This window comes from Cinclus cinclus, chromosome 15, assembly GCF_963662255.1.
Source record: "Cinclus cinclus chromosome 15, bCinCin1.1, whole genome shotgun sequence".
NCBI classification, from domain to species: domain Eukaryota; kingdom Metazoa; phylum Chordata; class Aves; order Passeriformes; family Cinclidae; genus Cinclus; species Cinclus cinclus.
Genome location: NC_085060.1, coordinates 15,602,026 through 15,614,252, shown reverse-complemented (window position 1 = coordinate 15,614,252; position 12,227 = coordinate 15,602,026). Strand labels below are relative to the sequence as shown.

Sequence of the window (12,227 nt, the reverse complement as noted above, 5' to 3'; positions counted from 1 at the left end):
GGCCTGGCAGTCTGAGGCTCTGATGTATCATGTACCTTGTCCATCTGATTGAGACCAGCCTGGTGCTCAGCCACACTTCTGGGTTCTTGAGCTTAAAGGGAAGCAACTACACCTTTGTTTCAGTTCCTTTATGATAATCTGCTCTTTCCCATTTCCTCCTTGATCATTTTCCACTTTGTGATGTTTTCTTGTTTGTATTCAGCTAATTCTTCAATTGACATGTCCTGTAACCAGGACAAAAAGATGAGTGCTGATAGTGTATTTTTCAGTGACCAAAGTTTATCTGATTCATGGCAGTCCCCTAGAAATCTTCCAGGGAGGATGTTTATTCAGGAGATGGAGCATTTGGGCTGGGCTAGCACATGGCTGCTCTGTTATTCACAGAAATGCTCAGAGCCTGTTGGGCTGTAGAAGATGGAAGTTTCTCAGCTCAGTCTCGTGCCTGCTCTTTACACTGTGGTGCCTCCTGGCATAATCAGGGCATTTTCTCAGTGCCAGAGCTTCATATTCTATGAGTTCTGTTGTGTGATTTAGAGATTCCTGCCTGCACAGATGAATACAGTCCCCCAGATCACCAGGGTTTTCCGTATGGTCTCCATTCAAAGAGTTTTGTCACAGAATCTGGAACTGTGGCAGTTCCAGAATCCTGGCTGTGGCAAACCTGTCTTTCAGGAGCTTGTACTCCAAGTTACATTCAACTCTCTGCTAAAGCCTGTATTTCATTTAACACTGTATTTCAGATTACTAGAGCCAATGCTGTAGTGCAGATGTTGGCATGGTGTAATAAAGTAACCAACTGTTTAAAAAATATCAGTAGAAAAAAGCATTAGGACAGTTAAGAGGGTTTTTTTTCTTATATTATTAGATGGTACATATTCTTTGTATCTACAGTTCAAGAACAGTTTGCACAGTACAATATGTAATTTTATACTTGTTCTTTGAAGCAAAAGACAGATCTCAGTGATGAATGTGAAGACTGGAGAAAACTGATCCTTGAGGATGAAGAAGCAATTCCTCTTAGCAGCAAGGATAAAACTATTCAACATGTAGAAGACTTCTGTTTTGGCGAGTAAGTAGAAATTTAGAAATTCATGAGCTATTCTGTATGCCCAGGGGTAAATGAGCATCTCGTGCTTTTGGTTTTAAGGGTTTCACTGTCCTGCCATATTGCACATTGTCTCAAAAAGTAACCCTGGCCTCTGAAGTGTTCCTCATGTCCCTGTGCTTTGTTGAAATCACTTCACTGAAACAGCCTGATCCTGCCAAAATGACCTCTCTGGGTGCAGTATAATTTGTTGGCCAACTTCGTGATATACTTCTGAGTAGAAAACAGCAGAGTTGTGTTTAGATACTAGTAGCAGCAGGCAGTTGTGCACTGCCATCAATTAAATTTTTCCATTCTTAGTTTGCCTAAAAGCTGCTGTTCTCATAGTCAAAAATTAAACCCCTAAATACATGTAAAATGAACCGCTTACAAAAGAACAGGAGAACAAATGGACAGCCATACTGTAACTATTTTAGCACAATTCCTTGTGCTAAAATGACAAAGTAATATTTGTCCTTTTTCCTTTTATATCCAATGAATTTAACTTATTAAAGTTAAATCCACTGAATTCTGTATTTATTTGTTTATTTATTCATTTATTATTTCTGTCTTCTGAATTTTGCATTGAACAGAACACTCCAGAATTTCTGAGAGGAAATTCTTTGAGATAGTTCTGTAAAGTTAACCTTGAATCCCTTAGAATATACCACCAGTAACTAAGTGGAATGCTGACACATACTCATAGAGAAATACAGATTTCTTTATGTAAACATCATAAGTAGAGGAAAAAAGGTGTGAATTACATAAATACAATCTGAAGGTCACAGACTGGGACTCTTCCAGGGTTCAGTGCTGCACAGTAACAGTGCTTGACTGGGTTGCAGATAAAATGTAATGCTTATTTTAAAGCAATAGCACTTGGCTATTGTAATTGTCATCCTGCAATAACAATTATATTATAATATAACAATTATATTATAATATAACAATTATATTATGTAACAATAATACATATTGTTCAGAACCAGGATTAAATCAGATGGAAGGGTTTCATAGTCTTTTAACTTTGTGTATAATTTGTGACTGATAGCTGGTTCCCAAATGAGTCCCCTAGCACTGAGATTTCACACTTAGAAGTGAGATTATACTTAGGTAAAATTATGCTTCTAAACATTCAATTTAGCTCATTACGGTGCTGTACCTCTTGGTCAGCACCAAAAAAAAACCCAATCCCCCCCCAAGGAACAAGGGTAAGATTAATAAACCTGGCAAAGAAAAAGTTCTCCAAAAAAACTTCAAACTTTTTGAGAGAGTCAATTACAGTGTTTCTGACAATTTACATGTTCTGCCTAGATTCTGTTGTTTTTGCTTAACTTTTGTAACTCCTATGAAGTAACCATTAAACATTTATTTTGAAAGAATAAACAGCTGGGTAGCAGTATAATATACACAGTGCAAATCTGAAATGAATGGCCTTAGAACAAAGTGCATCCATCAAAGGGAAAGAATACTGTGTCTACAACAAGCTGGATTGAAAAAAGGCAAATGGCTGAAAAATAAATAGTGAACACCTGTGCTGAATAAATTAACCAGCTGGTTGGCAATTTTTCATTTGACCTATCTGAAGGGGTTGCTGTTACAAGGCATTAATAAGACACATTCATTTTAAGATATTCCTTTGTTAGTACCATTAATTGATGAATGGTGGAAGATAATATTCTAAATTTACACAACAATTTGTCTGCAGATGTATTATTTTTTTCTGAATTAGGAGAAGAATTGTCTGTACAGAAGTTCAATTTGAGTCATTTTTATAGACAGTTCTTACATTATTCAGGGATATTTGGTCCTATAGGAAGGATGTCATGAATTTAGATTATATACAGTTTTTAGGTTCTCATTATAAAAAGTGTGGAGCTGCAAATCATGGAGATTTACCTATTCTTTAATGGGAAGTGAATGGAGATTTAAAAGATGTAAATATTTCTGTTACACTGCTTTTCAGAGTCATATAGAAAAATACAGTGTATTATGAATCCAAATTTATTTTCATTTTTAAAAGTAATAATCAAGTATGTTTAAAAGTGAGATGAACATTGAGATTGGGAGAAGGAAGAAAGAAAACCTTATTCTGAAATTTTGTGTTATAAAGGTTTAGGATGAGTTAAAAGAAAGCTTCATTCTTAGTTACTGAGTTACTGACAAGAGCTTTTGCAGTTTTCACAAACACCATGTTCCAAAATGCTAGGAAAAACCCCAAAATCCAAACAGAACCCCAACATTTAATTGACTTTCATTTTTATTTGTAGCAGAGATTACTTTTTAAAAAAAAAATTGATGAAGTACTTCTCTTCCTTTGGTATTTTATAGTTACTAAATGCTGGCAATCTGAAGCAAAAAGACATAATTAATGTACAGAAACAGCCTTCTCTCATTAGTGCTTCCTTGTAGCAGTTCCTGTATTTCCCAGGGCAATATTTTACCTCAGTCATGAGTTAAGTGCTTCCTGGTGGCTGTGCCCAAGCTAGGAGATCACTTCCAAACATTTCATGAGTCCATGTGAGCTCCATGAGTTCATAAATGAGGAGCAGTTTTTAAAAGATACCAGGTTTTTGTTCATTTTGAACAGAAATCCTTCCTCTGCTTCCATCTGTAACCTGCAGGTGTGGGAGGGAGCACTTTGGTATTGATGCTGAGTAATTCCTTGCTGTTCTGGGAATTTTAACCATCCTGTTAATACTCTGTGTTTGCAGGTCACCTTTAAAATCATAGTTCATTAGTTTTCAGCCAAGATAAAATTGTTTATTTGGTGCATTAATGGCTCGTGGTATAAAGATAAAAAGATAGCTTGGAATTATTGCTGAACTCCTTTCACTTACAATGACACTGATTTGATTCATCTCAGCTGGTAGTGTAAGCTAAACCAAGTTCAAAAGTCTTGCTTTCTAAGGGAGGTGTCACTGAAGTTCAACATAAAGCAAGCAGATGAGATTAAAAGTGGAGGGCTGCTTTATAAGAGGAGTTTTAAAGAAATGTTGTGGAAAGGAAATGAACTGTGCAGAGTAAATGTTAATGTGGGAATGCCCCTCCTGTGACTGGCTGCCTTCATCCCTGTGCATGGATTTGAAGCTCCTGCATAACAGCATTGCTGCTTGAACAGCTGATTAGAATGCAAGTGCACAGTTGAAAAAGGAATTTCCAAGTTTTAGTTCAGCTTTGGGTCAAAGTGGTCTGGTTCTCACTGGCCCTGCTGGGATCATGGCTGCAGAGGAGCTCGGTTGTGTAAAGCTTGTCTGTTTTCTGCAGGACAGTATCTCAGCTTAATGACCATAATGCATATTTGCATTTCAATTTCATGGGTTTTAATCCATAGGGAGCACCTAATTAAGTTACCGTTTTTATTTCAAAATACTTAATTTCTGTTGTTTATGTAGTTGTGTATTGTTTCACCATGAGGGCCTTGATTTTCGTTTTGAGATCCTTCTGAGTATATGTAAAGTAAAAACTCACATTTTATTTTTGTTGGTGTTTTTTTCTCCTCGATAAAAAGTCCTCTTGAATTATAGCTTTGCAGCCAAAGAACCAGAGTTTTTAGTGGGTGGAACACCTGATTTGGCCAAGATAAAGAAATTCTAATGCTTTTCCTAGAAATGCTTGAGGTTTCTGTTCTGGCACGGACTCAAAACTTCAAACAAGTTTTTAAGACTCTTCAAAAAGACTTTTCCCCCCTTTTTCCCCCTCTGTGTTTTTAATCAGTCAGGATTCAGCTGAAGGTGTTGAAGAAGCTGGTGCACTGCCAAAGCTGCCTGTGTTTGGAGCCCCTGGTGCCCAGGGGCTTTCTCCAGCATCGGAGAAGGAGAGTCCAACAGCAGAGGGAATTTCTTTGGGATCAGAGCAGAGTCCAGCAGCAGAGGGGTCAGAGAAAGAGAATCCAGCAGCAGAGAGGCCTGGAGAGGAACCACAGAGCCCAGAGGCAGAGCAGGCCCCAGCTCCAGGGGCTGGGGCAGGAACAGCCCCTGGCCATGGAACTGCTCCCAGCACAGCTTTGGGCGAGTCCGCTCTGGAACCGGCAAAGACAGAAACTGCACCCTCCGAAAATGCTGCCCAAGAGCCAAAGAAAATCACCTATTCCCAAATTGTTAGAGAAGGCAGAAGGTTTAATATTGATTTAGCTTCTAAGGTAGGAATTGAATGACTCTTTCTGTGTAAGTACATTTACTTTGCTTAAAATGCTGACATTTGTTTTAAAGCCCTTCATGTTGAGATAGCACCTTTGAGGCAAAATAGCCACTCTTGAGAAGTAAGAATTGCTACCCCTAAAACAAACATGAGCTATTTAATACGTGTCCTTAAGTGTTTTATAACCCAAGAGATCAAAAAACACAGCTCAGAAATACCTCCATAAAAGTAAATTTCATTAAATATAGCACTTAGGTAGTACCAGTAAAATCTCTCCTTTTAAATAGTAGTATTAAAAATTATATTTTTAAACAAGAAAGATCAATCTGCATGCAGATTTTTAATCTTTTTTAAAAGATAAAAAATGTATTTTGCAGCACAGGGAAGTTGAATGCTTCACTTTTCATATTGTGCTTAAAAAAGATTTTTCAAACCTCTGGAAACTGAAAAAGAAAGTCTCTTCAACAATTCATTCAGTTCTTTGTGAAGACTCTACAAAATGCATTATTGCAAAGTTTGTGTCCCAAATGTGGATCCCACTTCCAAGCATGCTTGCAATGACATCTTGAACAGCAGTCAGTGGGTGGTACTTAAGCAGATAACGCTATTTTGTATCCTTTTTGTACTCTGGCTGTCCCACTGTGGGACTTGGTGTTAATTGCAGCAAATCCCAGAAATTCAGACACAAGAGTGGTCAGCAGGGCAAGGCCAGGAGTTTGTGCTGGGATTTCCCTGGCAGGGAACATCAGCTTCCTTGTAGTGTCTTCACTGGTGTCCCAGGAAACCTTTACCCAGAAAATTCCTGTGTGATCCTACAAAGTCTGTTTGTTCCTCAGGACCACGAGACTTTTCAATACAGACAAGTATTTTCAGTTCATAGTTACATTTCTGGCCCTTCTGTAGTTCATCATATATTTGTATCTTACAGAAAGATGATTAAATTATATAAGACTACCCGTTAGCTTGGGAGTTACGGAATTTACCTGTGGAAAAGGTGACTCTTGGTTGAGGTGATTTAGGGAGCAGCTGGTGAGGATTTTGTTGGGTACTTCACTGATGCTCTTCACCCACCACTTGCTTTCTCCCTGTGCAGTTGCTTTACTCCCGGGGCCCACTAATTGACCTCCTCATTAAGTCCAACGTGAGCAGATACGCCGAGTTCAAGAACGCCACGCGCGTTCTCGCCTTCCGAGAAGGGAAAGTGGAACAGGTATCAGAAAAGAATGTGCTGCATGTGTTTCATCTCATCTGCTGAAAGTCAAGAAGCTGGAAATTGGTTTTTTGAGAATTTTGTGACAAGAAGCTGGTGTTTTTTCCTTAGTTATGATTCTGATTTAATTTCTGGAAGGAAAGGTGTTTGTATGTGTTCTATGAAAATATTAAAATAAAATCAAACCAAACTAAAATAAGGTTGTGTTGTCCAGTACATTGACATAAATCTTTACCTCAGGCTAAATGTTTAGTGTGATTGATTTGCAGTTAATTCTTGAAGATTCACAGATTTTAGGTTTTAAGATTCTAACAAAGATCTGATTTGTGTTTATGTGACATACAAGAGAAGTCAGCATGATAATGGCAACAGGAGATACTGGCACAGTTAATACCAAGTCTAGTCAGAGATGCAAGGGAAATAAAAAGGAGAAGAGGCTGAAAAAGATTTTTGAACATTCTTATTGTGGAAAATTGGCAACTTTAGTTACAACAGAAGATAGGGGAAAGAAATACTTAAGAAAATAACTAGAACTGAAAACAGCAATTGGAAGTATTTGTTCTTTAATCAGACTCTTGTTGCATGATGCTTTTACATTCGGAGTGTGGAAAGTATCTCAAGGTATTAAAAAATATCTTGCAGGTGCCTTGTTCTAGAGCAGATGTCTTCAACAGCAGACAGCTCACCATGGTGGAGAAGAGAATGCTCATGAAATTTCTGACGTTTTGTTTGGACTATGAACAGCACCCCGAGGAATATCAAGGTAGTGTCTCACTGAACAAGGCACATTCCCCTGCTAGGAGTTCCTTCAGGGAGGCACAATGCTGAGAGCTCTGCTGTGTTTTCACGGGGTTTATTTTTACAGATTCATTTTTAAAGTATGCTTTCACCTTTTTGTGACCTTTTCACTTCAGTGTTAAATTCTTCTACTTAAGCACTTGCTCTTCTAGTTCCCACATCATTTATTATTTACATTTTTCTTTAACAGCAAAATTATATATTACAGCAAGGTTGCAAAATGCTTTTTGTCATTTTTAAATGTTTCCTCCCTTCCCCCAGGTATTTTTTAAAATAATGTGTTGTATCTGAATTTTCTGTCTGGATTTTTGGATACTGTGTAAATCTTTACAATGCGTTACCACAAAATCAGAAATGGAGAAAATGGAATTTTTTAACTATGAGAGTAAATGGAATTTAATGCTCTTTAGTTGCAGAGGGCAAGTTCAAAGTGCTTTTATCAACTGTTGGCTTATTTAGATGAGAAGAAATCAGAATAGATTTGAGCTATAATGTGTGAAGAATAACGAGTGTCGGGTTAAAGAGGTAAATCAGCTTAACAGGAGGAAGGTGTGTTGGATTTGTGCTCCTCGGGGTACAAAGAATGAAGTGATGACCCCAGTTCTTGGAGTCTAAAAGTAAACTAAGGCAAAGAGAAAATATCCGTCAAAAAGAAATAGTGGGGAAAGAGGAGTACAAAACATCAGAGAAAATTTTTAACATATGCAAGAGGAAAAATAGTCAGTATCAAGATCTGGTAAGAATAAGAAAAGGAGAGTCTGTAATGAACTCCAGAAAATCCTGAAAGGGGAAAGCACTTCATTAGGCTGAAGTGGTTTATTGATTACAGGTGATCTCAGTTTGCTGCTGCTGGAAGAAATGGAGGTGCTCAGAATGAGGATATTGGTGGTATTTAGAAAATTTATTAAGTAAAAAAAGGAGATGCCTCATCACTTCAAAATGAATCCATTGATTCGTGTACCTAAATAACATTAGATTTATTTTGCTTCCAGAGACAGTTAAACAGATTTTGTTCTTACATTTTAAAATAGCCTGAGAAGCAATTGAGAATATTTTGAGTCAGATTAGGCTAATGTAAAAACTTCAGAAATTTAAAATTGCTCTTGATGAGATCATTGCATTCGTGGGAAGGCAGACTTTTAATAGGAAGAGTTCATGAGAGTGAAGAATTTTTTAAAAGCTTTTTTTCTGTAAAACACGGGATTATATAAGAAGTTTGACGTGAGGAAAACTTGAGAATTTTCTTAGAATGATAAAACAAAAAAAACCCAAAACCCTGTCATTTTATAACTTTCTGCATGGCTGTACAAAGAACAGTAAGATACATATGTAGTAAAGCAGTGGTTGAATCTCTAACAGGATATATAGCTTGATAATACTGGTCTCTGCATTGATGGAAGTGTTTCTGAATTAGTTAGGAATTTATCCACGACTGAAATAAGAGCAGATTTCTGAATAGTATGGAAATATGCTATTATTCAAATATAATCTTTTTCTGGAGAAAAATGTTTCAGTTATGAAGATAACTAAAGTTTTTCAGAGACGTATCAATGTCAACATGCTTTAAACATCTCCCAGAAGACTTGTGTTTCTTTGAATTTCAAAATGTGCCAGCAATAGTATTATTTTAAAGGGAAGATGGAGTCCTTGATCCCTTTCTGCTTTCTGTTCCATCCACATTTGTTTGTTGCCAGCAAGTCATCAAATTGAAATAAATGCTGTAGCTTCCCATCTGTGAATTGTGGCACTGTGTGAGGGGCTTCTCTGAGCATAAATGTCCAGTCTAGCACTGGCAGTGTGGATGCAGCAGTCCTGTTCTGGGGTGGGTGTCATTTGGGGTAATTTACAGGAAACAGCATCCCAAGGCACTTGAATGGATTTTTGACCACAGTTTCTCATTTTTCTCTCAGGATTTGGAAATGGAGTTAGGTCAAGTCTAACAGAATGAATAGGTGATGCTATTGGAGACCCATAAAGCGGGATACTTTGAAATATTTTAATGGAGTGGTATTTGTTTTCTGAGAAAACTCAGTTTCTGGGAGTAGGTTTTCTAACTTGCATTGACTTGGATGCTCCATTTTCAGCAAGGTGTTTGTTGCAAAGCTCACTTGCTGTTTGCTGAAATGCATGAGCAGGGGTTTGAGCTGAAGCACAGGAGGCAGTGCAGGTGTTACGTGTGCTCGTGTGCTTTTCCCCCAGACCACGAGAGCAGCACGTTTGCTCAGTTCCTGCAGACACGGAAGTTGACCCACAGCTTGCAGCACTTCATCCTTCACTCCATTGCAATGGTGTCAGAGACTGAGAGCAGCACTCTGGAAGGTCTTCAGGCAACAAAAAAATTCCTGCAGTGCCTTGGCCGCTACGGCAACACCCCGTTCTTGTTCCCTCTCTATGGGCAGGGAGAGATCCCACAGTGCTTCTGCAGGTAAGCTTCACTTACCCACACATACCTTCCAGAAGGGGAACCCTGGTGATGTCAGAGGCATCCTTCACTAGCATAGCACTTCGTAACATTTTTCATTGTATTGCAGATGCAGCTTGTAGTAGCTACTGGCTGTGGTGGCTGCCTGTGAGTGAGTAAATAAGTGCTAGGAAATGAGAAAGCCGTAATTTAACCCATATGTAGCTGCCCCTTTTTAAATCTGACAGAGGAGACTCCGTGGTATCTGTCCAAAAGGGTGACTTTGTATTTGGATAGGTTGAAAAAATTTGTTTGTGAGTATTCGTATTCCTGAAGCTGCAGGAAGATCCCTGTTGTCAATTTGTGTTACTAATTAACACTGAGAATGCATCTGCCATTCACAGGTAGGTATTTAATAATGAACTGGATTGTTCTGAAAGAGGAGAATGGTGCCATGTGTCCAGTTTACAATTAGATCTAAAACAAACCTTTCTACATCACAGACTTTTACACAAACAGGGTGACTGATGTGAAATCATGTACTATGCTCTTGGCATCATTTTGTAGCTCCCTCTAGACTACAAGGTGAACTGAACAGCAGAGGAGATCCCGTGCAGCCCTGTTCCACTGAGCCACTGCTACATTCTCACATCCCAAACAGCAGCCATATGTTCTCCACTCCTAGAACCTTAGAAAGCAAGTAAAACAAAAAAGCCCAGTTGGTTCCAGGATAAGCCAAGATTCACTTGAGCCCCTTGAACTGTGACAGTGGCAGTGCCGTCCTGGCCTGGCTCCTGAGGTGTCCCTGGGCCCGTGGTTCTGGCTTGGAGCTGGTGCTCAGTGCTTTTGGGGACCATCAGGGATCTGTGTGCAGAGGGTGGGCGGTTTTAATTTCAGTTGTTTCCAACAGTTCAACTGCCTTTTAAAAGGCTGAGGGGCTCTTTTCATCTTTGCTTTTGCTGGCAAGCAGCCTTTCCATCTGCTCAATGTGGGTTTAATGTGGCAACCTGTAGGTCTGAAGTAAACATTAGCTCTGGTTAAAAAAAGCAGCTTTGCCTGGTGAGGCCAGTTTGTCTGAGTGATATATTTGTACATGAGTCCTTTAAATAGCAGTGCAGAGTCTTACCTGCTTTGTTTGGTGCTGGACAAGTTCTGCTGTTTACATGTGTGTTACTATGAAATTGTGGTTTCCAGCACATTGTTGGGTATTCCTGTTTGTCTCTCTAATAGATTCTGTTTCTCTTCTCCAGAAGAGTACTTAAATTCCTGCCAGAAGAATGGCCTTAGCAGCTTGAGCCTGCTTGGCTGTGTATGGGATGGATGCAGTTATATGTTGGTAGAAACATTCTGGAATAATTGTGCTCCATTGAATAGAAATGTTATTTGGTACCATCTTTTTTCAGTAGCCTTTCTTCTGCTCCTGAAGCTGTATTTATATAGTGATTTAAAGAAGTGCAGACCTATGTAACGAGGGGATTGGACAGACAATTTGTGAACAAGAATTTGGGTTAGGTAACTACTGTGGATACAGTAATGCAACAGAACTTTTGTTTCTGGAAATTATGGATGCCTTTGTGTCTTTATAGGACTTCATATGAGGCCAGGTATCTGTATGTGACTGGCAGATTAATAAATAAGAATATTATCAGAGCCATTGAAGTAGCACAATTTTGGCAGTTCAGCTTCCTTGGCTTCAAATACCTGGGGAAAAAAAAAAGCAAATTCAATAATTAAAATTAAAATTTTGCTTGCCTTTTTTCCCCTGTAGATTCTTATCCATGTAATTTTTCTTGCATTCTTGAAATCCCTTCAGCTTAATATTTTTTTTTATTTAAAAACCAGCACATGCAGTTTTCTGATCCATAACAGCAGTATATTTCAAGAGTTAGCAGTAGAGGTGTCTAGAAGTATTATAAATATTCGTATCAGAAAATGATTCTGTGATGGCAGGAGTACTTCAGATTGCCTGAACTTTCTATTTAAGATCACTGGTTGCTGCATTTTAGGGTTTTTTATGCTAAAATGCGTAAGTTCTACAACAAAGAGGGGATTTTGGAGCAAATTAATCTGTCAAACCAAAAAGCAATTATATTTTTAAAAGATTTGTATTAGAAACATTCTAAAACTTTAAGAAAAAGTTGTCTTTTGTTTTTAATGAACAGTTTAGGAGGCAACCATAATATTTTTGAGATTAATTTTTAAAGGTGTGCTGCCCCGAGGATTGTGTCTTGCTCAAAGTGAGCCGTATCCAAAGAATCCCTCTGGGGCTGTGGAGTAAAGAGGCAGCACCAGAGCCTATAGATCACAGCCTACAGCTTTTATCACCAGCTTATCAGAGGAAGGTGTCACCTGGCCTGTGATTTCTAACCACTGTTCTATATTCTGCTGTAATGTAAACCTCTTAAGCGTTTCTTGCAGCCAGTTACACTGTGTGTTCTCATCAAGGCTACTGTTATAAATGGCACACATGCATATTGATGGGAATGAGTCAAAGACATTTGTAAGTCACATCCTTGCATCCCAAATGAATCCTGCATAAACACCACAACCTTTTAGAACTGCTGACGACACTCGAGTGAGCAAAGCTCTCTTCC

At 38.5% G+C, this 12,227-nt stretch overlaps 1 protein-coding gene across 1 annotated transcript in view; it reads left to right on the top strand.

The window, feature by feature from the left end:
• The window catches only part of CHM (CHM Rab escort protein), a 51,620-nt gene that overhangs the window by 15,761 nt on the left and 23,632 nt on the right, over positions 1 to 12,227 (top strand). The window contains exons 4-8 of the mRNA XM_062503005.1: positions 945 to 1,069; positions 4,802 to 5,225; positions 6,318 to 6,434; positions 7,077 to 7,197; positions 9,432 to 9,657. Coding sequence (XP_062358989.1) covers positions 945 to 1,069; positions 4,802 to 5,225; positions 6,318 to 6,434; positions 7,077 to 7,197; positions 9,432 to 9,657 — 1,013 coding nt within the window. The remainder of the gene's footprint in view (positions 1 to 944; positions 1,070 to 4,801; positions 5,226 to 6,317; positions 6,435 to 7,076; positions 7,198 to 9,431; positions 9,658 to 12,227) is intronic.